This window comes from Kluyveromyces lactis (assembly GCF_000002515.2).
Source record: "Kluyveromyces lactis strain NRRL Y-1140 chromosome C complete sequence".
NCBI classification, from domain to species: domain Eukaryota; kingdom Fungi; phylum Ascomycota; class Saccharomycetes; order Saccharomycetales; family Saccharomycetaceae; genus Kluyveromyces; species Kluyveromyces lactis.
In genome coordinates, this window is record NC_006039.1 from 1,420,633 (window position 1) to 1,446,699 (window position 26,067).

Genomic DNA, 26,067 nt, shown 5'->3' on the forward strand with positions numbered 1-26,067 from the left:
AAGTTGGATTAGAAAGTAAATTCATAAAACACTGCTCTTTTATAAACTGATTTCTGATCCAGGTTTATTCAAAATAGCAAACCTTCTGAGAACGATTTTGCTGGAGCATAGCATCTTACATTAATTGCCATTGATTAGGTAAGTACCCACTAAAGTTTTACGAAATGCTTTAGTGCCCGTGGTGATCCACATCATATTCTTAATTGATGTTCTCGTAAATTCAAGTTCTAGTTCATGGGCAATCAAAAAAGCAGCGAGTGATGTCGTAATTTTACTCAAATACTAACAGTACCATGCTTCTCCGTTGCCCCTTGCGATGTGAAGTATTATTGGATTATATAACCCATAGTATAGCCTTCCTTTTTACAACTCGGTTCAATAAACCACCCACTTTGTTCCAATAATTAGTTTGTCCCCTAAAAATGCTTGATCCGACAATACCTATTCTAGACATATCCCCCATCTACTATGGAGATAATTAGCTCAAAAGAAAAACCTTCATTACCATGTCTCCATAAGCTTCTGCAGTTGTTAAATTAGTTCCTTAACTATTCCGCTCGGTATGCAATGAAACTTCTTATTATGTCACATTGCTATTCTATTTAAAGATATATTGCTACTCGCGTTGGCACTGCCATCTACGCCCTGGAAACATTACTTGAAATTCGTAGCTTCAAGAAGCCTCCATACTGCCATTTTGTACCATGATTGAATTTTTGCATGTCACACAGTGACGAGCCTCATCTACTGGTGCCAATAGCAACCATACCTCGTTTAAGGCAAAACTCAGAAACCAGGCCCCTTCTTAATCTTCCCTTAATTCTCTCTGAATTGAAATTTCATGTTGAGATGTTCTAGATTGTGTCTTACATAAATATGTTACCCGGATCTGTTGATAGTTCGCGAAAACTGTAAACAAATACAAAACACAGGTTGGATCTGGGAAATCGCATTTAATAAAGCGGTGACGTTATGTCGGATTGATTTTAGAATTTACGCCATCAGGTTGCTTTGCTTTGTCCGTAGCTTGGTGAGTTTTTTTTTGTGATGACTGGTGAAGTAATTACTTTGCAAGTTGGCCAGTGCGGGAACCAAGTTGGGCGAGAGTTCTGGTCACAATTGGCGAAAGAGCATGGAATTGGACAAGATGGTCTAAGTTTGCAAGAAGATTCTCCCACAGCCGTTAGAGAAGACCATCCAGTGACTTTTTTCAAACAAAACGATTCAAATCGGTACACTCCACGTGCATTACTTTTCGATTTAGAGCCCAGTATTATCAACGATATACGAAACAGTTTCCCAGGTTTTTTTAACGAAAGAAACGTTTGGGTGTCGCAGGATAATTTAGGAGCTGGTAATACATGGTCGATAGGTTACGACTATGGTACAGAAAATCAAGACCAATTTATAAATATGATTGATAGAGAAATAGATGCGACAGAAAATTTTGAAGCGTTCCAATTGATCCATTCAGTCGCTGGTGGTACAGGATCAGGTTTAGGATCGAATTTATTGGAGTTATTGGCCGATAGCTATCATAAGAAGCTCGTCACCACGTATTCAGTGTTCCCCAGCGATGAATCCGAAGTTGTGGTTCAACCATACAACACCATGCTTACTTTGAGGCGACTAATAGAAGATAGTGATGCGTCGGTGGTGTTTGATAACAATGCGCTTTCAAATATTACGGCAAGAATTTTAAGGGATTCTAATGTCAGTTATGCACAATCGAATCAGGTGATATCGACTGTTATGTCTTCCATAACGAATAGCATACGGTTCCCCAGTTATATGTTCAGTTCGCTACCAAGCATTTTCTCCACCATCGTACCCACGCCCGACATGCATTTCCTAGTTCCAAGCTTCACCTCTTTCACCACCGATTTCATACCCGAGGCAAAAAATCTCAAGAGAAGTACAGGTTATGATGTAATACTAGATTTATTTGATGCCAACAATTCGATGGTTACCCATTCTGCAGACGATCCTGTGTATATCGCCATATACTCTCTATTACAGGGATCGGTAGAACAATCAGATATTACCAGAGGTATCTTAAAGACTCAAAAAAGAGTTCAATTTGCCCCATGGTCGAAAAGCTCACTACACGTCAACATTGGTAAAAAATCGCCATACAACAAAACTTCTAACTCCGACTATGTGAGCGGGCTCATACTTTCGAATACCACGGCAGTGAATTCACTTCTTAAGAAAACATGCAATAGTTTCGATACGATTTTCAACAGAGGTGCTTTCTTACACAAGTTTCAAAATGGGAGAGTGTTTGAAAATGGTTGGGATGAATTTAAAGAAAGTCGTGAAGTCGTACAATCGGTAATTGACGAATACACATATGCTGCTCAGGATTCATACATTGATGATATTCTACTCGAAGAGAACATGCTAGTCGGTAATGATGATGGTGCAATGGACATCAATGACGACAATATCATATAAACATGGGTGAGAGCTTGCTAAAATCGCTTTACTATTTTTTACGAATTTCTGTGCCAATTTAATTATTTATTAATTGTGTATTTAATTAACGGATTGTAATGAGGAAATTATGCAGCAGATCAGAGTTCTGCAGGCTTGTGAAGATTTTACTTTTTTTAGTATTAATAACAATTAATATTACCCTTTAATATTACATGCAATTGTCTCGATGCTCATACTTTAGCTATTGCTAGCTTTCGGTCACTTCCCTGCCTATGTCTAACCTTTCTGGATGGTGGAGGTGGGGGAGGAGTTTGTTGATTAGATTTATGATTGATAGAGTCGGCAGAGTATGAGTTCTGTAAGTTACTATAGAGGTGAGGAGTAGTTGACATCACTGGCTCCAAAGGAGTGTTACTTGTAGACTTTTGACTTATACTTGACCTTCTACTCTCTTCGCTGTCATTTTGATCGGATGAAAATTGGTTTTCTTGCTCGAGCCATTTGACTTCGTGTAGACATTTTGCTGCTAACCTGGCGGTGGTCTTCTGTAGAGGGGTTGCCTTCTCAATAGAACAGAAATTATCTACATCAGAAAAGAATTTTAAAGTCGTAGAAATTTCACTTCTGTGATACTTCGTGGCTGCTAGTTCCGTATTGTTCAACAATGGAGTTAGAACTCTTAAATATGTGTTTCTTAAAATTTCTTCGTTATCAGATATGTTGTTCAAGTTTCTCAATAGCACATCAACGAAAACATGCAAGTCATTCAAGTAAAAGAAATCCTTAGCCACTTTTAAATCTTTAGTCAATATTATATATATGACTTTGCAGATCATTATCAATAAAGAGGTGTCAGTTTCTCTATTAAATTTTAATAAAAGCAACCCAATGAAATCCTTGGACATGTTGTGGTTCAATAAAAACTCATAAGCCTTGTTTTCGATATCAAATTCGTACTGAAAAATCATATATTGTTCATTGAGGGCAAGTAGAAGCTTAAACTTGACATTGTTTAAAATGTCGTCAACAACATCTGATCTTATGCTGCTGACGAGATAGTAAATAAAGAAATCATCAATCATTTGAATATTGGAAATCTGACATTTCGAGTACTTGAAGAATTGATACATGATATCAATCAGTATAGTAGTCAAGTGTTTAATGTCTTCAATGATTTCAAGATTTGTGTCTTTTTTTGGATCTTCTTGGGCTTTGTCATGATATTCATTTGCCTGGTATGGGACACCAGTATATTCATCGCCGTACTTATTAAGATACGCAAAGTTGCTGTAAATATTGTTATAGAGAACTAGGAACCCCTGATTCTCTAGAATGATGTCCAATGCATTTAAGTCAACCTTACATTTGTAAAGAATGATATATGCAATAATTAATTTCAAGTTTAATTCCAAAAGATCGATAGACAATAAAGATAAGAGTTTTCTTAAACAGAAATCAGTTGTTTGTTGGAACATTGGAGACTCCACCAACATAAGACCTATTCTGTATAAATCCTGATCACATTTTATAAGGCTAGAATAGTGATCAGCAGTGATCTTCACAAAAGACACTAAGGCAGAATTCACCTCAGATTCATTTCTGACATTCACTTCTGCCAGTAACTCTTCCAACTTCTCCCAAAACTCAACCAAAGTGACATCCTGTATTGTCATCGATGTAGCCATGCTGTTGGAAGTGGCATATAGCTGTCAATGCTTAATATATTGTTTGTTAACCTGTTTTTATTAAAATTTCTCAAAAACAGGGTCTAATTTCAGTTCGCAACTTTATAATCTGTTTTTTGTTCTAACGCAATTAAGGATCTTCTTGACATGTTTTCAAGAGAGCAAATGTGACAGACAGTATTTTGGAGGAATGCCCTACGTTAAGGCACGCTTCATGTACAGCCAAACCTTTGAAGATTATTTTAAAATCACTTCTTTCCAACGATAATTATTCTTAAGAAATGGGACTATAAAGATGACCACCGAGCTTAATAACGTATGATTCTCTTTTGCACTCAAAACCCTCGAATTAATCAAATGACTAACTGATATTTATGACGTTACTTCTTAATATTATAGGTTTACGAGACGATAGATGATGCAGAATCCTATATCAAGAGGAATAAACTTAGTAGAGCCATTGAGCTTTTCGAAAATGCATCTAAACAACTTGATGCTATAAATTCCATGGAGAGTTTACCTGAAAACATACATAATGCCATAGTTTTACTGCGGGAAGACATCGATGCAAGAGTAAAAGAACTAGGAATGTTGCAAGAAGCTCAATCTACTTCTGAAAGTTCTGAGATCGGTAGCAATTCCAGTTTAAGTCGTTTTATGATGGATGGAAGTTTTTATCACAATGGCAATAGTCTGTTTCTAACTGACCCTCTATTATCGTCTATCACCAGTAAGTTAGAAAATAACGTCATAAGATCCATAACGTCTAAACAAACTGATAAGGTGATCAAGAATGAGGTAGCACAGCAGTTTGCTCAATTTAGAAGAGAATTATCTGTATACGAACAGAAAAAGTCGAGAGATTATGAAGCCAAATCAGAACAGGTTATGAAGGAGAATAAAAAGCTTTTAAATCAAGTAAATCGATTAAAAGAGAGATGGGATAGTCTAGTGGAAAGTGCAAAGCAGAAGAGGAATCAACAGCAAGCATAAGTATGTATTGCTTTAAAGTATATCTTAATCGTTCTTGTTATTTTAATGCACAATTTTTGATGATTTCGATTAACTATTTGAAGGGAGAAATTATATAGTACAAACAGACCTCCATTCCTCTATTTAGCCTTGAGCCCGTGCATAATCTCTTCCTTAGTGATTAGATGACCGATGGTTTCAATATGGTCTAGTAATTGATCCACATTTGCCGACCATTCGTTGAGCAGATCACTAGAGTTGTTTGGCTTACCAAAGTTCACAATCTTTTCAGGTCTATTTATCTTTGCGTAAATGATACCCTGGTTGACCAAATCACTGATAAACGACTCTGTCTTGGCCTCATCTAAATCTAATAGCTCCTTTAACCTTGGCAAAGTAATTTTTGTATAGTATTTGGAAATGACACGCAAGTTGTGCTCTATGATTCTCTTATGAAGATCTTCCCAGTGTGATTCATTAGACCCGAATGCAACGCCGTCCTGGTTCAAAATTTCTTTGTAGGTATCTTGTACTATTGGCCATCTCATTAGTTCTGCTGTGGTGAAGAGTTTTACCAAGGATTCTTGGGATGGCAATTTCTTTAGATTGTTGTCCAACTGAACCTTGTGAATGAGATCATTTTGTAGGTTATCATATGGCGATAGAATCAAGAAGTATACAACCCTGGATAGAGCTGCCTTCCATTGAATTTCATCTGCCTTCACAGAATCAGAGTTGTAGATTTCTTGGTAGTACTGAGCCACTTCTAAGTAATCTTTCTTATGCAAGCCAATCTTTACCAAAAGGTTATAATACTCTAATTTCAATGCTGCATACTTTTCATTCTTGAAAGTCTTCTTTAATATTTTTCTGGACAACACAGTGGCTTGAGAGTAATCACCTTTTAGGATACTTAATTCCATTTGTTCAAGGATAAATTCAATCTTTTCATACATCTCCATGGACCCATACGTTTCCACTTGCAATTCACATAACAAGTCAGTGGCCTCATCGATCTTGTTCTCAGATCTTCTGATATGAACCAAATCTCTAGTGACTCTAGCTCTTTCAACTTCCACGAAAATCTTGTTCTCAGTCACGGTTCTTATCGTCTCAATAGTTTTAATCTTGGTGTCCAAATCCTTCAGGTCTTCCAAATATTTCATCACAGACTGAATCATATACTGCACAGATAACTTCAATTGACCATGCTTTTTTGATAGAAGCATGATTTGGTCGTTAAGTAGGTCCCATTGGTCTGCTGCGACCAAAACATCTACGATCTTAGTCAAGACTCTTTTCGAAGATGCTAAATCAGAAGATTGTCTAGTCTTCTTTTCCAACACTAACAATTGATCCAAAGCACTGGAATAATCATTCTTGGCCAAAATCTCAAGCTTAGGAAATTCAGCGTCCAAGATTTCGGTATAATCTTTCTCTGCCTTAATTGGAGCGTCTCTGGACATATTTTACGATATAATTTATACTCTTTTCTCTTTGCTCTGCCTGCTCAACTTAAACCGAAATGCAATACAATCAATTTCTCTGTATCCGTCCTGTATTCAAACCACACAAACTTACAGTCTCAGAACCGACACTGTAACCTGCTGTACCTCTGTTCGCGGTTATTTCGTATATATTTGCCACCTGTAACTGATTTCCTTTATTTCTCATAATGCCTTTAAAATGACAAGCTACGGTAAAAGCTTCCTCAGTAACAGTAACAATCGAATCTTAGAAAAACGTGACTTCATCATCGTTCGTAATGATTGTGCTGGATATTCGGGTAACCTTGATTTGATTTTATTGTGCGGGTAACTATTTTCTTTCTTTTCGGTGAAAAAGCATTAAAAGTTTGACAGAAGATGAATTGAGCGATGAGATGAGATGAGATGGGATTAAATCAAAGGCTGTCAGAAGGTTCAGTATCTTGGCCGATTGTATTGAATTGACTTGCATCATCAGTTGTGTTTAGACCATTCTTCTTGTCTGTGGGCAAATAGGTTACAAAGTCGAATAATAATGGGTGGTTCACAGTTGAAGAACTTGAAGGCCGCTTTAAAGGCTAATGGGTTGACTGGTCAGACCAATGTCAAGAAGAGTTCTAAGAAGAAGGGCAAATCTCCCAGGGAGTTTGATAGAGAAGAAAGACAGAAGACTATTGAAAGAATTAGGGAACAGTTTAATCCGTTTGATGTGAAAACAAATCGTAATAAAAAGGTTGGTGTGATGAGGGAATCTGCAGCTAAACTTGCAGTAGGTAAGCCGGGAATCACTAAACAAGCCGGTGAAGATCAACGTAAAATGTTCTACGAAGCCAAGAAGTCCAGCAAGAACAGAAGCGGTGGTGTCTTAGATAAACGTTTTGGTGAAAAGGATAAGAATTTGACTTCCGAGGAGATCATGTTGGAACGTTTCACAAAGGAAAGACAACGTCAATCTTCGACGAAAAGATCGTTATTCAATTTAGACGATAGCGATGGTGGTGAGGATGAAAACGTGTACGGTGAAAAGTTGACTCATTATGGTAAGTCTCTTTCCTTGGAAGATGATTTCGATGAAGGTGATTTGGGGTTACAGCATTCTGATTCGGAGGACTTCAGGTTGAAACAAGCTGGTAAAAGAAATATGGCGGATCAATACGGAGATGAAGGGTTAGGTGATGACGCTTTGCAAGAGCCAGCAAGAAAGAAGACTAAGGCAGAAGTCATGCAAGAGGTCATTGCTAAATCCAAATTTTACAAACATGAAAGACAAAAGGCGCAGGAGAAATTGGTCCAAGATATCGAAGGCCTTGATGACGATTTCGAAAGCATTATGTCTGAATTAAGGACGTTACCAAAGACTAAACCTTCTCAAACTGAGATTTCGACCTCCACAGACATCGCTCCAGATTATGATATCAAGGTGAAAGAGTTAGTCTTGGAGAAAAGAGCTGCCCCTGCAGATAGAACTAAAACAGATGAAGAGATTAAGAAAGAATATGAGGACAAACAAAAGGAATTGGAGCAGAAAAGGCTTGATCGTATGAACGGTATTTTCAACATTGAAGATCAAAAAGATGCTGGTGTTGAAGATTTGGGAGAAGAGTTTTGGGAAGATAGCGACTCTGAGGAGGGCGAATATGGTGAATATATCAAAGCAATTCCTGACTCGGATGACGACGTTGATTTCGAGAAGGATAACAATGATGACAATGAATACGACGCTACATCAAATGGTAGACCTTCAGCAAGAGTTATACCTTCTGTTCCATGTCCTCAAATTCACGATGACTTACTAAATTTCTTGAAATCTTATCCTATCGAAGAGCATCCATCTTTAGTTAAAAGAATAGTAAAAACATACCAACCAAAATTGGCTGAGGGAAACAAAGAAAAATTGGGCAAATTCACTGCTGTTTTGCTCAGACATATACTTTTCTTGGCTGAAGAAGATTACTCGGTTAATGTGAAAGAAATTGCATCATTACAAAACGAACTAGTAAGCATTCTAAAGACTCTTTCAGAAAAGTTTACCATTCCACTATCAGAGGATTGTAGAAATATCATCTCAGATATTCAGACTAGATTCAAAGAATCCCAGTTCTATGGACTATCTCCATCAGATTTGGTATTTTTCTCTGTTGTTGGTATGTTGTTCTCCACTTCGGATCACTATCATTTAGTCATTACTCCCTGTCTGCTTCTAATTGCAGAGTTTTTGGAACAAATTAGGTTCAATTCTCTTCAAAAATTAATATTTGGTTCGATACTGGTTAGAATCGCCATCCAGTATCAACGTATAAGCAAGCGTTATATTCCTGAGTTAACATACTTCTTGCAGACATCTTTGCGTTCTCTAATACCGAGTACCAAAGGGGAAACATTAGAAAACAAAGAAAAACAGGAGGACAATTTATCAATAGTAGGCTCGGATATTAACTGGTCCAAGGTCGCCCCTTCTTTAGAATTACACTCATTATTTTCCGAGGATCTAGAAAAGCAAGAATCTATCAAACTGTCCGTGCTGGTCAACAATCTAGAATCAATTGATTGGTGCATAACGAACATCTGGAAAGATCTTACTGCCTTCCCAGAAATCATTAATCCCTTCAAAGACATACTAAACGTGGCTGCCGAAGTATATCCTGGTACTTCTAAACCAAAACAATTAGTGGAAAAGATCGAAAAGCTATTGAAATTCCAAGAACGTCTGCCATTGACGTTGCAACAGCATAAACCACTGGCGATTCCATCAAATACGCCTAAATTCGAAGAGAACTTCAACCCAGATAAGAAGTCGTATGATCCAGATAAGACCAGAAGTGAGTTGAACAAGATGAAGGCGCAATTGAAGAAGGAACGTAAGTTCACTATGAAAGAAATACGTAAAGACACTAGATTCGAGGCAAGACAAGGCATTGAAGAAAAGAAGAAGGAGTACGCCGATTACCATTCCAAGATGGCACGTATTGTCAATCAAATCAGTACTGAAGAAGGTGCTGAGAAAAACAAATATGAGCGTGAAAAGAAGCTCCGTAATACCAAACGTTAACTGCATATTATATAATCTATACTCAACATTAATAAACTTTATCATCGATTGCGATCTGATTTTTTGTAATATTGGTTTAATAGGCCCATAACACCATTTCCCGCCTTCAGTTCGTCAGCATTATCAGCAATATCATCCTTAAAAAGGGTAGATTTGTTGATAAGTGAACCACTCAATGAGCCTAATTCAAGGTCCGAACTACGATCCGGGAATCTCTTCACCCTTGATCGATTAAGATTTCTCTTACGATTGGAGTTTTTACCTAAGGCAAATTGTGTCTTCCAGGAATAGTCTTTAGTAGAGCTGTATGGGTGATAAGATGGCTCGATTGGAGAAGCTGGTAGCTGATTTTTGCCCACTGCATTGCCTGCATTCTTGTAATCGTCAACGAAGTACATATATGACTGAAGCATTTTGTTAACACCCTCATCCGATTCGGTTTCACTATCATCCTGTTCTGCTTGGGAAAACATTCTCTTAGTTTGTTTTTTGGCCTTGGTACCTTTGTCAATTTTAGTAGCTTCAAACATTGCGTACTTACACACGTATCCCAACCCCTCCTCATAGACGGTACATTCTCTAAAAAAATCTATTATTCTTTCTGAATTCTTTGGCAGGGAGAACCATAATATGAAGGGAGTGATTATAATGCTGACTAGTTCCCTTAGTAATAATGTGATTCTCAAGTTGTAAAGCCTACAAAACTCATTTTTGATGTCCTCTGTATGATATTTCCCCTTCCATTCCTTTGGAGCGTAGTGTGTATACGACACAAGTTCCTCCAGTGTTTCCTCTGGTTTGAGAACCGTATACTCATCGTTGATAGAACTGTGACAAACTGCCCATAAAGTACCAAAAACAGTCATGTAAAATAAAACAGTTCTGTCAGGTGTAATTTCGAAGTTTAAGAAATTGTCTGGATCAAATATTGTCAGAATACCCAAGATTGCCACAAAAGAACCGGAAACAAACTGTATAAAGCTTAAGGTCAAGCTTAATAATGTATTGGGAAATTGATTGACATAATTGTCCGCTATTATCATGCTCAATCTCATTCTTTTTTGGAAAATATGATATAATTCATTGTATTCCCTAAATTTCCATTCAGCAATAGGAGTATATTGCCGAGAACCTATTGATCCTGGGGAGGTTTTGTACTCATTAAAATATCTGAAGAAGTTCAATAGAACAAAGTATGTTACTAAGAATGGGGATAAGATAATGTTCAAGAATCCAGCAAGAACAAACCTCTTCTTTAACTCCTCTCCCAGGTATTCTCTCTGGCTTTCTCTTAAGAAAGCTTGCTTTAAATAGCCCTTCTCATTGAATGCAAAACCTAAAATACAAAGATTTATGTTCCATTCGAGCGTCTTGGTAAGAGCACATGTTCTTAGTAGAGGTACTGGTAGGGATAAGTCAAGAATATTGTTATCATATAGTGCAATGACAAAATTCTCTTTGCGCATAATTCGATTAGCCACGTCATGCGCACTCAACCTGTTTTTTGCTTTGACTTCGGTAGCATTTGCTGTGATCGCATTCTGATCCTTAAGTAATACTAGTTGTTGAATCACACTTTGCCATGGAATAGTTTGTAAATCTTTATCTGATATGCTTAAAAGGTAGTTGTAAAAGTTTCGGATGTCCTTCAATGCTTTCACATCAAAATACAATTGTAGAACTTTAAGCCCTATGAAGGCGTAAAATATCCATAGAAATACCTTTGCAGTTGGAGAGATCTGTGTCTTATAACATTGTTCAATATGAATTTCTTCAAAAGTATGAGACGATGACAACCTTGAATAATCTATGCAATGGCCCATGTAAGTTGAAATGAATACCACAAACAAGATTGTAGCTAGATGAATAACCTTCTCTGTGATGATACAGTAGAATCCGTTCCCTAGGTAATATTCGTACACCTGCTGCAAAAAAGTGTCTAAATTTTCGATATTTGCCCATTTCCATAAAGCTCGTTCCTTTGGACTAAGTGAAGATAAGCTGTTCTTTGAAGTGCTTGTCAAAGTAGAAATATTGTTAAATATTGGAGGAGGTTTCAAATTGAAATGAGTTGATTTACCTGGTCCTGATTGTTCTGCGACTGATGGCTTTCGGAAGAGAAAACTCTCCTCAAGATTATTCGGCCTTCCGTTATTGCGAAACATCTTTGCAGGGCTATTCCCTAACAATCTTTCGAATACCCTGCTTTCCGAAGGGTTCTTGGTTGACTTAGTTGCTCCTGTAATGGGGTTTTTACCACCTAGATTCAGTCGTTGTCTACCTATGAAAGGTATCGTTTCGTCAGATCCTCTATTACTGTCACGATTTGATAATGGCTCCTCGTCTTCGCTGCTTGAAGGCTGTCCGTATTTCGAAACAGAGCTTGCCAAGTCTTGATCGCTGAAATCCTCTTCTTCTAAGTGCACTTCATCTTCTTCTGTACCTCCCTCATCGGGCTCTGATTCCGATTGTATTGTTGCCATCCCATCAGATGCTGTATCAAATCTTATGGATTGTGGCTGTTGTATTAGCGGCTCCTCATCATTGCTGTCCTCGTTAGATGAAGATGGTTCCTGATCGGATTCTATTAGCCTCACATTACCTTCATCCTCGGCATAGTTACTAAAATCCTGTTCCGTAGGCATAGTAATATGGCTCATCTCAGCGGCATCCAAAGAGTTTTCTACAGCAGATGAGTGCACACCAAACACTCTTGATAGAAATGTGTTCTTGGATCCACCATTTACTTTATCCTGACTATCCGTCATAACTCAGACTTCCAAAATTTTATTGATCCAAACTTTTCAAGTTGATTCAATCAACTGACTAAATACCGTGAGAGGTAAGGTTATGGTTGTAGTGTCCTTTCGATTATACCTTGTTTTGTGTTTGTTGAAGTCATTTTTAAGGGAATCCTTGTATACATGAACAAGTTTTGTAATGGAGCCCTGCATATCCAAACATCAACTCGTACTTAATGACTATTCTGATTTCAGGAATTATAACCTGAAAAGGCGATGCATCTTTATTAGGTTACTATGCAGTAGCTGCTGATTGTGTTCGCAGTGGTATTTGAATCTCCCATTCTTGATGTAGTTGTCTACATTAAATTAATGTTATCATACGAATTGATTTGCTGAGCTTTTTCTTCAACTATCATGTACATGCAGAAATCTATATAATTAGATATGTGGTGTTACAATCGCTCTTCCGTCGATTTGGCCTAGTAGCTCCGCTTCTTCTCCCTCCAAATCTAGTGTAACCACGTCTTGCAAAAATGTAGACTCTGCGCCCCTGCTGATATCCATTACGACGTCCCCGATCTTGATTGACATTTTGCCGGATCGATGCATTCTAATTGAACCAACGTTTCCGATCAAAGGCTCAGGTGAATCTATTTGTGTTTCTTTGCTGTTTTTACTATTTGATTGTTCACTTCCTTCATCTACTTTTGCTTCACCATTTGGCTTTACATCTTCTTCGGTGGATTTCACTGGGGGTTGTGGCTGAAATTCAGGTAGATTTGATGGGAACTGGAAGAACATAAACTTATTTGGAACGTCGTTAATCTTGTTTAACTTTTTGTACATATGTTTATGATCCTCAAATAACAAATTTGTTTCCCTGAGAGCTTCTGCGCTGTCAACAGATTGGAAATCTTGTTGAAGTTGAAGCAAACGCAGTTTTTCTTTTAACTGCTGTTCCTTCTCGTTCACTATGTCATTTAAAGTACCATCCGATTGTTCTGGTTCTAGCTTCACAGGTCCTGGTGTTGGTTCCCTGGTCTGCAAAGTTGACATGGATTCCTGGACAACTTTCTGTAGAGAATCCACCTTTTCGTGATTGATACGAACTGCCCTGACAGGGAAAAGATTGGCCAATTGTTTAGAGGCTCTGGTCTCTTCACTCATGGCTGCATCAGTATTAGAATCCTCATCTTCATCAAACAGATCGTCAGTTTCCTTCTTGAAGTCTGCCTCTGTATACTCTTTCCCCATGTTAATTCTCTTCCCAGCTTTTGAATCTTCTGCGTCCGATCCCTCTGCTTCATCATCAGAAACAGCTTTCAAACCGCGTTGCACAAGACTGCTTTGAGAACCCTCCGTCTTAATGAATCCATTATTCCCTTTATTAGATCCTCCAGAGAAATTACCAGCTGCCAATGGGCCTGATGTGATAATTCTTGTGTTGTTTAAATACTTCGGCTGCCTCTTCTGGTTGCCCTGTGGTTTCTGTGTATATTTCTTCTTCTCAACCTGTTTATTCGGCTCTTCTACCTTCAGAACGTTAGCATCTCGTTCCTCCTTAGATTTACGAGCTACCACTTTGGGCTTAAACTTCAGCGAGGTTCCGGTTGATGGTTTCCCCTGGTTCAATCCAGGTAAACGTCCACTCATCTTTAGTTGATTCCTATCACAATTTGATGCAAATAACTTCTTGACTCAAGCGTTTAATACTGCGATTCTCGACCGTTTCTTCGTTCAACAGCAAATCCTAATATGAAAACGAAGACTAGTTACTGGATACTAACCCTTGCATTGACTATTTGCGCATCAACTTTGCTCATCTCATTGTGATCTCTTCCAGTAGTAGTGCAGCTTTCAATTTTGGTGAAAAATCTTGAAAAAGCAATGTTGGAAAATTTTGTTTAAAGTTAAAGCTCATCTCATCTCATCTCAATTCAGAGAATAGGTATAACTAAGAGAATGACAAGCTGCATAACAGGTAACTACTATCAGCCGCTGTAATCGACTGTATATTGAGTTGGACTTAAATTGTACTGGACATTGTACTTCAAATATGGCAAAGAGAGGTGCAAAGGTCTCAAAAAGAGGGTCTAATCGTAGACAAGACCAGGAAGAAGATGTTGCCTATGGCATGAATGAGGTCGATGACTTTGCAAACAAGAGAGAAAAAGTGCTACTTGAGGACGCAGGTCTTGATCAAAGGGAACCAGAAGATGATTTTGATCTTTCAGTGGATGAAGAAGAAGAAGTGATGGGAATGTCAGATGAAGATAGTGAGGATGAAAGTGAAGAAGTTGAAGATGATGAAAGTGAACAAGAAGAATTAACAGGTGAAGCTGTGTATAAGAAGGTTTTTGGTAGGAAATTAGACGTTGGTGAGAATGCAGAAGAAGAGAGTGGTACTATGCTGGACAATGAGAACGCATGGGGTGCTTCTAAGGCAGAATACTACGGTGCCGATGACTTGGACGATGAAGAGACTGCAAGAGAGATAGAAAAGGAAGCTTTGCGCCAACAGAAGAAACATTTGGAAGACCTTCATATGGAAGACTATCTTGAGGATGAAGTTGATGAAGAATGGGTAAAAGAAGCTAAGGAATTCGATTTAGGTCAATTTAAAGATCAAAAGGATCAAGAACGTCCTACTGAAATCTCCCTTAGGGATGTTCTCAACATGGACTTAGAGAGAAAGGAAGGTTTCTTGAAGACATCCTTCCCAGAATACCTTCCTTTATCAAAGGAATTCAGTAAATTATCACCCGTTTTAGACGAGCTGAAACTCAAACAAACTGAGGAGAATAATGAATTGATTCAGATCAAAATTATGGCATTATCTTCATATCTTGGAACAATTAGTTCATATTTTGCAGTTTTCTTATATGAATTACAGAATAACGAAGATTTCATTTCTATGAAAGATCATCCGGTAATGGAGCGTATTTTGGAGTGTAAAGAAATTTGGAGACAAGCTAGCGAACTACCGGACACAGAAGCAATACGCTTTGAGCAAGACTCTGACGCTGAAGAAAATATTTCGGATATTGGTGAACTTGATGAAGAACTATTACAAGAACAGGATGAACTGGACAGTGAAGCAAGTGCCAGTGACGATGAGGCAGAAGATGAGAATGAGGACGAGGAGGGTGATATGGAAAGCGAAGAAGAAGAAAACTTTGATATCGAACTTTCGAACAGAGCTGCAAACAAAGTTCAGAAAGACAGGATATTACAAGACGTTGATGACTTTGTTGAAGATGAGATTGCAGATGTTGATGTCCAAGAAAAGAAAACAAGGAAGAAGACGTTACGTTTCTACACTTCCAAAATCGATCAAAAGGCTAGTAAGAAGACTGATAGATTCAAAGGTGATGACGATATTCCCTACAAAGAAAGACTTTACGAAAGACAACAGAGGCTACTTGAAGAAGCTAGAAAACGTGGCTTGCATGATAAAAATGCGGCAGATCTTAATACGGATGATATCAACTCGGATGATGAAAAGACTGCCAAAGACATTAAACGTGATGCCGAGAATGAATATTACAAGAGCATCAGGGCTGATAGACAACACAAGAAAGATTCCCGTCTTCAAGCACACAAAGAGGTGGCGAAAGCTGCTAAGGAAGGAAAATTGGCTGAATTGGCCGAACACATTACAGAAGATGGTAAACGTGCAATCAACTATCAAATTCTAAAGAATAAGGGTCTAACACCAAGAAGGAAGAAGGACAACAGAAATTCGCGTGTCAAAAAGAGAAAGAAGTACGAAAAAGCTCAAAAGAAGCTCAAATCTGTGCGTGCTGTCTACTCTGGTGGTCAATCTGGTGCGTATGAAGGTGAAAAGACTGGTATTAAGAAGAATCTAACGAAGTCTGTGAAATTTAAAAATTAGTACTAGATGATATTTAGTGTATCTATATACTCCATGCATTAAAAAAAAACTCGCATTATTCATTCGTGTAATATTTTGCTTTCTGAGTACTCACGAATTAGCAGCTTTGTCCAGCATCCAATATTCTTTGTAGTTTTCTCCGTATTGCATGCTGTATCTTGTCAGAATGGATGGACTCAAGATCAAGATCCCATGCTACAAACTCTTTCGCAATATCCTGGTCAATTCTAAATTGGTTCAATTCTTCGATAGTTAGTTTGCTGTAGTTCTTAGCAATGTCAAATCCATCTGCTATCTGAGTTGTAAGTTCTTGTGCTCTTTGGACAATGCTCTGCCTTAAGCCACAGTTTTTGGCACAGAATATACCAAAAGAGTTCGTGGCAATTCCGGTGCTCAATTTGTACAAAAAGGTAATCATTTCATCTCTGGCATTTCCTTTATTTTCCTTTTCCATCACCTGCAATAAAATCTCGGTTTTATAGAATACTACACCATTAATTTCACTAGTAAGGATGTTTGGACTGAAAACTTCGTTATAATGAGTAGATGCGATCACTCTAGGGCAAGACGAGCTCCTTGAAAAGTCCTTTATAATTGCTCCGAACATAGATAGGCCGTCAATCACATCTGTCCCTTTACCAAACTCATCAATCAAAAGTAAGCTTCTCGGCGTTGCCAATGACAAACACTTGGACATTTGATTTGCATCAATCTCAAATGTACTCTGCGTCTTTGCTACAGATTCCCGAGTCACTACTCTGGTCAATATTTTGTCCACGAGACCAATACGTGCATTATCAGCAGGAACGAAACAACCAATATGAGCAAGAAACACTATAAGTCCGTTCTGCGTTAAAAAAACAGATTTACCAGACGCATTAGCGCCAGTAATGACAGAAATTCTTTTGAAATTATTATTCCAAGTATCATTATCAAAAGTTCCGCCAAGCATGCGAAGGTCATTGGGGATGTATGTGTCTACAAGTGTTTCATATAAGGGGTGCCGGCCGTTTTCAATTTCAATTACACATTCCTTTTCCTCAATGACAGGCTGGACATAATTTTGGCTAATGGCGGTCTTAGCAAATGAGACTAAAACCTCGAGCTCTGCGAAACATTTTCCTGACAGCAAAATTGCTGGCTTTGTATTCAAGACTGCATTTTGTAGTTCAAGTAGGATCTCCAACTCTAAATCGGATATTATTCCATGAAGGTCACCATAGTGTTCGTCCATAACTTTCGTATCATCATTCTTGTAATATATTACATTCTGTTCTCTGAAAATTTCAGTCCAGTATAGCACAGCTGGATCGAACATATCTTCTATGGATGCATCAACACATAGTAAATAACCAAGTTGTGGTAGATATATCGCATTTATCAAAGCATTTCGTCCGTTCAATTTTTTAAAAAGCTTCTCCTCATTACTCTGCAATGTTGATATTAGTGTATTGTTTGCCTCATTTGCCACAAGATTTAAAACACCTTCAAGCTCGAAGTAAGTTCCTCTTGCCTCATCTAGTTCTATACGAACTTTATCCTTTATAACAATCGCATCTTGGTTAAGGGACCCCTCCAAATCAAGAACACTTTCGGTTTTCTTTAATATCTTCAACATCATGCTTTTATCAAGGTCATTTTTTATGGTGTTAAATAACCGGCAATTATCTGAAGAATCGTAGAGAATATGGATTAAGTTTATGATCTCGACAGTTTTGGTACAGAAAGAAATATATTTTCTCCACACTGAGAGTTTTACTGCGCCTTTGCTCATTTCATTTACAATGCTGAATATATTAGGCATGTACTTTAGAGAATTTGAAAGATCGTCGAATAATATCGCATTCTTGCCGTCAATTAGAGATCGTATCACCTTTTGTCTCTCTTCTATTAATATTTTATTAGATAGTGGACTGGCTAACCAGGATTTTAGCAATCTTTTACCAAGTTCTGAAGTAGTGTGATTGAGCAAATCAAACACAGATGAATAGCCGGTTTTTGTTATTTCACAAAAATGTCCTGGTATCTGGATGGGTTTAAAAATATGTAAAGCCGCCAGAGTATCATCATCAAGAAAGAGCCGATCCTTCAACATTAATTGTCTCACTATATTGACCTTTTCGAAAAAATTAAACATCTCACATTCGTCAAAATCAACGGCGGAGAAATGATCCATAGATTTTATCAAGCAGCTCAATGACATGGTTGTCACTTTAGCGGCTTTGTTTGTACCCAATTGGTCCAAGATCTGAAATCCTTGAATATCTATCAATTGTTGGGACTCTTGAAAGTTGTTCCAATGTTGAACAAAATATTCTACTTTAAATTTGTCATGGGACTGCATCTGCAATCTAAAACTGCGCTCGATTGACAAAAATTTGAGGTTTTCATAAATCACTTCCCCTAACCTGCTTGAACACAACACTACGCTAGGTTCATTTTCAAGTATCAAATTTTCTAGAATCAAGTTCACTTCATTCATATTTTCTGAACTTCTGGCATTAACAATAATGTCCTGATTTAGAACCGATAAAGTCTCTTGATTTATGTCCAATAGAGATATTCCAAGCTTGGACTGCTGTAGTTCCAAGCAGAATACTACTTCATTTTCCCAATTAATGCTTTGCTCATGCATGGTTTCATCTGCATATTTTTCCAATACATTTCTGTTTTCACCTTCGGCGGGTATTTCGGTAGCATTGCTATCCTGTATATTCCCAATACCTGGAATTAGTTCAGAATCGACCGACCGATCAATAAATAACGGACGTTTAGCCGTGACTGGCATTGTTGATGGTGATTGGTCTTGAATAATTGCCTGTACCGTTTCTTCCCTTCGTTTTCTTCGCTCTGTCAATAAACAGTGCAGTTTAGTTTTGAAAGTAAAACTGAATAATCTCATTCTTTTCACTTTTAAAGTAAATTTGTGCTGGAAATGAAATTTAAACGAAATATAACATTAGATAAAGAAGTGAATTGACACTTTTTCTTTGCTTTCTTTGAGTTAAGTACTATCTAGATGTGTCGGGAAGGCGTATGAGTAATGATTAGCCGCTCTCTTTTTGTCGAATTTATTTCTGTTCCAACCGACTCTCGGCCATTGAAATCCACTTCGCTACTACAAAAGCAGATTTCCTATGGCGACTCCTCGAGTACTTATCGAATATTGCTTTGTGACGTTCTGTTGCATGTCTGCATGAATCCAAAATCATTGTTGCCAACGGTATTAATTGCTCTTCTGTGTAACCGGAATAATATATGTGTTCGTCAGACCAACCTGTGAGTCCGATAATGATTTTACTCAAGTAATATGCACCTGCAGCAAGCCAAGATGGTGGCGCTGCTATTATTTCTGGCTCCATTATGGAAGTTTCCAATAAATATTTAGCCACGGTTCTTGTATCGTATTCATAATCATCCGCTTTACTAACTCTTCTTAAAAATGACATTGGACCTGGCCATCCAAATTCGAAATTTAACGTATTGATCATGAATCTTTCTGCCCTTAGAATCTCTTCTCTAGTGTATGCATTGTCCAGCATATACAGCATATCTTTCAAAGTTGGACAGTTGATCTCCTCGTATTTGGAAGCAATGAATAGAGCTGCTGCACCGACTAATTGCAACCTGTTCAAAGTGACTTGTTTCTTTGATAAAAACCTATCGATAATGTTTACCGTTAAAAATAACGTCTCAGGTAACAACTGGAACCTATCGTGGACTTGAACAATCCAATCGATCAACGTTGATCTGTATTTCCACGTTAGTTCCGGTTGATGTTCGATATACCTGGGATTCGGCGAAAATTTCCTCTCCAAAAACTTCAAATGTTCAAAAATTTCAATGGTATATTCCGATACCATAACAGGGTCCCATGTGTCCTCATCGTTAGGGTCAGGCTCCTCACGGTGTAACCTCTCATACACATATTGATATAACCTCTCTGAATGTTCCGTTACCACCGGCACTAACGGCGTAAAACTTTCATCTACGTCTTCCATTTCCTCACTTATATCTCCGCCTGTTTCTGCTTCTTCATCTTCTTTAAAAGCTAGTGCCTCACTATCAGTCTCCGCATCATCCTCATCATCTGCTTCAACCTCAATCAAATGGTGTTGTACTGTTTCGTTACTATTGCTAGACAATTGTTGCGACCGTATACTCTCAGTACTCACAGAAGAAACAAGAGTCTGTTCTCGTAGTTTTTGAGCCCGTGCTACTACTAAATCATCGTCATGACCACTAAACAAATCATTCTCCTTCGCATTCTTTACCCTTTTCTCCTTCAAGAATCCAGCATCAACAAACGCTTTCTTGCTGTCACCGTCAACACTAAACCGATTGGCCCTATTGTTAATCTGTGAAGTAACATCACCAAGTGCTACCCTTTGCTGCATTTGCATCATCAATCAAAGACGCGGACTGAAGAACAATTAAAAAAAGAACACAATAAGCACAAATCTTTATTCAAAGCCAAGTATTCAATTCCTGGATGAATATCCCTTCCTTAGTAACTAAATATGAATTCAGAAGAAAAGTAGAAAACTCGATGTTATACCAAACTAAATCGAACCGATATAAAGGTACAATGGCTCTATAACATAACGATACGACCTCTAGCAGAGAATCCAAAACTTATTTGTATCCTCCAAATTTGATATATTATGTATGAAGAGTGAAGTTTTCCTGATGAAATCTTTAAAAGAGAAAAATGTTCAAATCGAGGAAAAGTGTAAACACAAAAAAATAAAAAAAAAAGGTTCACCATACAAAAACTCTTTTGGGCAATATTTCCTTTTCTGGATATAATTACTTGTTTGGGAATTCTCTTTTTATCATGTTACACGACGCGTGTTGGACCCATTTTTGGCGTGTCGTCAATTACGTTATAGAGAAGAAGAGCTAAGAATGGAATTTTGGAAAATTAGAGCTTTAAGCTGGCTCAGTATGCATGGTCTGCCCGTGGATGGAATCAATTATCAATATTGATATACTTGCAAGTTCACAGGAGGTGATTAGTTGTATACTCTGTTGCTGGATTGCTTGCTGGTTAGGTTCCAACGTTTTGAGCTTCTAGTAAGATAAAAAATCATTGACAATGGGTATCTATAGGCCCAGAGCTGCCATTAGAAGGCTGTTCTTGGTGGTACTGATAGTAGTCGTTCTTAATGTCACCGTTTTCTTTCATGAACCGACAAAGAATTATATCGTCGATACATACCACGGTGCATTAGATACAAGCAGGCCTGATTCGCAGAGCAGTTTACCAAGCGCACCAAAGCTTGACAGAACAGATGCTAGTGATGAGTTTTTCAAGACATTATTTGCGCAGTTGGAAGGTGCAGCTCCAATGAAGAGAGAATTTGGTTGGGGTGATATTAAGGCTAAAGAGTGTGATATGGGGGACGTTGGATTCGATTCCAATGGTCGTGATGAGAGGTTAAGTTATGATAATTTGGCCAAATGTTTGCAATTACCCGAGAGTAACTATAACTCTTTGAAGAATGGCCATGAGAAATTTGTTAAATACTTGAGTACAGTTGATACAAGTGCAAGTCAGTTGGAACAAATCTATGCAACTAAGAGAGGGATTGTTACCGTGGGTGGACGTAGGTACTCATTGCTTTCATATTTGATGATCAATATGGTGAGAAGAAGTGGCAGTAAACTACCGATTGAAGTTGTCATTCCTCCAGATGACGAACCCGAGACCGAGTTTTGTGAATCGATCTTGCAATTTAACGCTAGATGTATTTATTTCAAGGATAGATTACCAACCTCGCTATTGGCAAACTTGAGTGTGAAATCTTATCAGGTGAAAGGTATAGCCTTGTTACTTTCATCTTTTCAGGAATTTGTCCTTATCGATTCCGATAACATGCCATTGAAAAACATCGATGAGGTGTTCGATTATAACGTATTCAGGGATCATGGTATGGTTATTTGGCCAGATATTTGGAGAAGAATGACATCTCCACAATTCTACCAATTGGCAGAGGTTCCGATCGATTTCACTAAACGTGTGCGTAATGCAGGTGATGAGTTATCTCCAGTATCTCGTTATGACAAGCTAGAAAACACAGTAAGTGAAAACAAGGCTAAGGTGCCAATGCATGATTTCCTTGGCACTCTACCGGACCCAACTACAGAGTCTGGTCAAATGATCGTGAACAAGAAGACTCATTTGAAGATGTTACTCTTGGCATTGTACTACAACCAGTATGGACCAGAATACTATTATCAACTATTTTCGCAAGGAACTTCAGGGCAAGGTGACAAGGAAACGTTCGCTATGGCTGCACATATCTTGAAGGAACCATTCTATCAAGTTAAGAAAACGTTTGGTTTTGCTGCGTATATGGATCCAAGAGAGGGTAAAAGCGAGTTCCAAGGTGCCGGTTTGTTACAACATGACCCAGAACAAGATTACAGATATTGGAATATTCTTAAGACTGAAATTGAGGGGCAACAAGAAAAGTATGGTACGTTTGATGAGGATTACCATATTAAGAAGACCTTCTACGACAAGATGCTAGGTAAAGTCGGCGATCAACCTCGTGAACACTTATTCCTTCACGCAAGTTACCATAAATATGATCCATGGAATCTGTACAATGAAAAGAATTTGATGCATTCAGACGGGAAGCAATTTAGAGCCTATCCTTGTAGTTCTACAGCATTTAAAGGATTTGATGTGGAATTGTTCCTTTGGGAGATTGTTAACAAGATCGTCTGTTCAGAAAATCCGGTGAAGATGGCTTATATAGATAAACTGAAAGAAGACACTGATAAATTCAAAGCAGTCTGTCAATTCACTAAGGACAGAGTCAACCATCTCAATGAAACACATGACGAATACGTATCGTACATGGGAGCTACAAGTAACGAAAAACATTGTGTCGACATCAAAAGAGGACACTGAATATACAACGCGTATTTATTTCCGATGTATAATTATTAAACTGTAACTGTTATAAACCATAGCATTATGACGGATATATTGTAACACCTTTTTTTTCTGGTTCTTATTCAATTCGAGCTCCATCGCCACTTATGACAGTAGCTGGAAGCTTGGCGCTTCATATCCTAACCATTAGCACTTAGACTGCTTCAATCCTGATGGCGCTAACTTCATTACTCGTCCTATCTGTCATTCTTTGTTCTGCCTCCAGCTTTTACTGTCATAATTGGACTTTATCTCCTTACCCGATTGGGACATTCTAAGCGATCAATCTAGTGCAACCTCGCTCAAGGATCAAATGACGATATGATATAAACACAAGTACAAAAGAAAGCCCATAAGCGTCTAACGTTTCTCCCAGGTTATTATCTTAACCTATTCGTCCATGTGAATCATACTAGCACCGAACAGATTATCAACAATTTACTCCTCTATAGTGTCACTTTTGGATATAAGTTGGAAGCATTTTGAACCAGAACTTTCCCCAGAAACAGAAAATCAGAAATTAAGGCATCACTGTAAAATCAAATAGTAGATTTGAAAGCTTCATGCATAACAGACAACATTTTACGTAACTGAATTAGAACAGGGATGGCAGAAGTCAAGAATGAAATTTCAGAGTCTACTGATAGTAGTTACTGTGACAGCAAAGATGATACTTTAAATGACAGTGGAAGTGATTTGAAGAAAAAGAAGAAGACGAGATCGAAATCTGGATGCTTTACCTGTAGGTTGAAAAGAATGAAATGCGATGAGCAACATCCGATATGTGGCAGGTGCAAAAGGAATCTTCTAACGTGCATCTGGCCAAAAGAAGGTAATGGAAAACTGACTAAGAAGATGCGTCAAGCGATGAAGGATAATGTAGATCCATATGCGGAGATGAACCCTAAAAAGGTCCAGTTGTTATTTGAAATAAAAGAAGATGGGAAATGTCAACTAACAGATAGCGACAGTACTTCTTTCGCATCTGATAAAAGCGATAAAGTTGTTAATAGAAAAGATTTACGAAATAAACCACAGGCTCCTTCCAAAGGCGATAAGCTAAGTATCTCTTCGGTTTGTGGCTCCAACAGTGGGATAGAATTTGTTAACTATATTTATGACACTAAGTGCCGAGACTTTGTAAAACTAGAAAGTGACAAATCAATAATATCACAACCTGAGGAAAGCCCAGATGAAAGCTCAAAGTCTGAAGAACCGCTAACTGCTTTACTTGAAGAAGCGATTCCAGTTGCAGAGCCAACTGACATTGTTCTGAGAGAAGTAGCTAATTCCAGTCAATATAGTGTAATCGGTTCAGATCCAGATTTCTTCTGGGGTAAAATGTTTGATATGAACTTCACGAAACCTTTAATGACCCCAAATTTTAATATAATATCACCTTTACCTTCATTAGATGAATTTTCATCAATTGAAACTCCTACTGGGCCCAAGAGATCCTTGCTTTTGACTCAATTTGCAGCAGATAGTAATTGTTACGTCTTAGATAGCGAACAAACCGGAGAAATATATGTTAACCTTTTACAAAGTTTCCATGATTGGTCTAAAACAAATGACGATGACAAGCTATTATCTGTAGCAAATATACTTTCCAAGTACCAATTCACCGACGAGGAATTACTATTATACTTTACATGCGTTCACTATTTTTTCCCAGCAATCGGTCCTCAGCATACGTTACCTCAGTTAACAACAACTGAAACATTTTTACCACTCATTAAGCAACACCCTGTAGTGAAAGACGTGTTCCTCTGCTGTGGTGCAACCTTCTTGGAATGGTGTCAGCCTCAACAATACACTGAGGTTGCCGAACGTTTATATCAGAAAAGTCGAAACAAATTGAAAACCATGACAAATGACAAGACAATAAAAGGTGATGAAACATGGGCATTTGCATGCTTTCAACTTCTTTGTCTCACTGACAAATTCAGAAAGGGGTCTGGTACCTCGATGAGCGATAGGTGTGTTGATAATTTAGCGCATTCCTTCAATATTATTAAAAAGAAGATCAATTTAATTAAAACTCAAGGATCAACAGCTACGGATAGGATGTTGATCGAAAGTTTCATGTACAACTACACAGTTTCCTTATTGGTGACAAGGGATTTATCGAAGCTACCTTCGCCGTTTAGCAAGAACTTCTATGAATTGACAAAGCTTTTGAAATCACCGTTATTTGATGGATGCGATGTCAATTGGATAAATAATCCGATATTAGGGTCTAGCGTCGAAGCATTTGAAATGTTGGCAAAGGTCTCATATCTTAGCAGACTTCGATTACCTTTAAGAGAAACTGAATGGATTGAAAGAGGGAAACGGTTACTCGAAGAGTGTTTATATTACACACCGCCCTCGCTCCCAGCTGAGGTGAAAAACGACCCAAAGAAATACGCTACTTATAGGCCAAGTCTACTCTGCGGCTCAATTATCAGTAAAGCGTGCTATTTACTACTCAGCAAGATACTTAGATTCACCGAATTCCAATTGGAAGATTTCGAGATCCAAGGCGTTGTCAAATATACTATAAAGAGTTTATGCAATGTCGAGAAAGGAAGTCCCTTACTATGTATCTTGCTTTGGTCATTGTTGATCATCGGCGCTTTCACCATCGATGAAGAGGACAGATTGATAATAAAAGAGTACTTAAGGAGTGCCTCAGAGACAATCCATTCCTATGGAGCACTAAAGATAGCAGATTTCTTAGATCTCATCTGGCAACAAAAGAACATTGACCTTTTGTTCGTAAGAGAGAATCTCACCCAAGTGGTAATATAAGTGCGTTTAGCCCCATGTATAACATGTAAAACATATAAATCACGTGATCTTTATAAT

At 38.0% G+C, this 26,067-nt stretch overlaps 12 protein-coding genes across 12 annotated transcripts; 6 read left to right on the top strand and 6 right to left on the bottom strand.

Moving 5' to 3' along the window:
* Window positions 1–1,047: 1,047 nt before the first annotated feature.
* On the top strand, window positions 1,048–2,457 carry TUB4 (gamma-tubulin; the record flags this gene model as incomplete). The annotated part of the gene is made up of 1 exon (XM_452926.1): window positions 1,048–2,457. One exon carries the CDS (start codon window positions 1,048–1,050, stop codon window positions 2,455–2,457), a length of 1,410 nt encoding a protein of 469 aa, XP_452926.1.
* A 212-nt stretch (window positions 2,458–2,669) lies between these two features.
* On the bottom strand, window positions 2,670–4,124 carry LDB17 (Ldb17p; the record flags this gene model as incomplete). The annotated part of the gene is made up of 1 exon (XM_452927.1): window positions 2,670–4,124. The coding sequence occupies one exon, from the start codon at window positions 4,122–4,124 to the stop codon at window positions 2,670–2,672; it is 1,455 nt and encodes a 484-aa protein (XP_452927.1).
* A 295-nt stretch (window positions 4,125–4,419) lies between these two features.
* On the top strand, window positions 4,420–5,117 carry ATG38 (Atg38p; the record flags this gene model as incomplete). Its single annotated transcript, XM_452928.1, has 2 exons — window positions 4,420–4,440; window positions 4,524–5,117. 2 exons carry the CDS (start codon window positions 4,420–4,422, stop codon window positions 5,115–5,117), a joined length of 615 nt encoding a protein of 204 aa, XP_452928.1.
* A 119-nt stretch (window positions 5,118–5,236) lies between these two features.
* RPN5 (proteasome regulatory particle lid subunit RPN5) lies at window positions 5,237–6,562 on the bottom strand (the record flags this gene model as incomplete). The annotated part of the gene is made up of 1 exon (XM_452929.1): window positions 5,237–6,562. One exon carries the CDS (start codon window positions 6,560–6,562, stop codon window positions 5,237–5,239), a length of 1,326 nt encoding a protein of 441 aa, XP_452929.1.
* A 556-nt stretch (window positions 6,563–7,118) lies between these two features.
* NOP14 (snoRNA-binding rRNA-processing protein NOP14) lies at window positions 7,119–9,632 on the top strand (the record flags this gene model as incomplete). The annotated part of the gene is made up of 1 exon (XM_452930.1): window positions 7,119–9,632. One exon carries the CDS (start codon window positions 7,119–7,121, stop codon window positions 9,630–9,632), a length of 2,514 nt encoding a protein of 837 aa, XP_452930.1.
* Window positions 9,633–9,673: 41 nt separating this feature from the next.
* On the bottom strand, window positions 9,674–12,400 carry ATG9 (autophagy protein ATG9; the record flags this gene model as incomplete). Its single annotated transcript, XM_452931.1, has 1 exon — window positions 9,674–12,400. The coding sequence occupies one exon, from the start codon at window positions 12,398–12,400 to the stop codon at window positions 9,674–9,676; it is 2,727 nt and encodes a 908-aa protein (XP_452931.1).
* Window positions 12,401–12,814: 414 nt separating this feature from the next.
* On the bottom strand, window positions 12,815–14,029 carry RPC53 (DNA-directed RNA polymerase III subunit C53; the record flags this gene model as incomplete). The annotated part of the gene is made up of 1 exon (XM_452932.1): window positions 12,815–14,029. The coding sequence occupies one exon, from the start codon at window positions 14,027–14,029 to the stop codon at window positions 12,815–12,817; it is 1,215 nt and encodes a 404-aa protein (XP_452932.1).
* Window positions 14,030–14,432: 403 nt separating this feature from the next.
* On the top strand, window positions 14,433–16,271 carry SAS10 (rRNA-processing protein SAS10; the record flags this gene model as incomplete). Its single annotated transcript, XM_452933.1, has 1 exon — window positions 14,433–16,271. The coding sequence occupies one exon, from the start codon at window positions 14,433–14,435 to the stop codon at window positions 16,269–16,271; it is 1,839 nt and encodes a 612-aa protein (XP_452933.1).
* A 97-nt stretch (window positions 16,272–16,368) lies between these two features.
* On the bottom strand, window positions 16,369–19,173 carry MSH5 (MutS family protein MSH5; the record flags this gene model as incomplete). Its single annotated transcript, XM_452934.1, has 1 exon — window positions 16,369–19,173. The coding sequence occupies one exon, from the start codon at window positions 19,171–19,173 to the stop codon at window positions 16,369–16,371; it is 2,805 nt and encodes a 934-aa protein (XP_452934.1).
* Window positions 19,174–19,342: 169 nt separating this feature from the next.
* On the bottom strand, window positions 19,343–20,677 carry KLLA0_C16445g (cyclin family protein; the record flags this gene model as incomplete). The annotated part of the gene is made up of 1 exon (XM_452935.1): window positions 19,343–20,677. The coding sequence occupies one exon, from the start codon at window positions 20,675–20,677 to the stop codon at window positions 19,343–19,345; it is 1,335 nt and encodes a 444-aa protein (XP_452935.1).
* Window positions 20,678–21,369: 692 nt separating this feature from the next.
* Window positions 21,370–23,193, top strand: KLLA0_C16467g (alpha-mannosyltransferase; the record flags this gene model as incomplete). Its single annotated transcript, XM_452936.1, has 1 exon — window positions 21,370–23,193. The coding sequence occupies one exon, from the start codon at window positions 21,370–21,372 to the stop codon at window positions 23,191–23,193; it is 1,824 nt and encodes a 607-aa protein (XP_452936.1).
* Window positions 23,194–23,823: 630 nt separating this feature from the next.
* On the top strand, window positions 23,824–26,010 carry KLLA0_C16489g (Zn(II)2Cys6 transcription factor domain-containing protein; the record flags this gene model as incomplete). The annotated part of the gene is made up of 1 exon (XM_452937.1): window positions 23,824–26,010. The coding sequence occupies one exon, from the start codon at window positions 23,824–23,826 to the stop codon at window positions 26,008–26,010; it is 2,187 nt and encodes a 728-aa protein (XP_452937.1).
* Window positions 26,011–26,067: the final 57 nt, after the last annotated feature.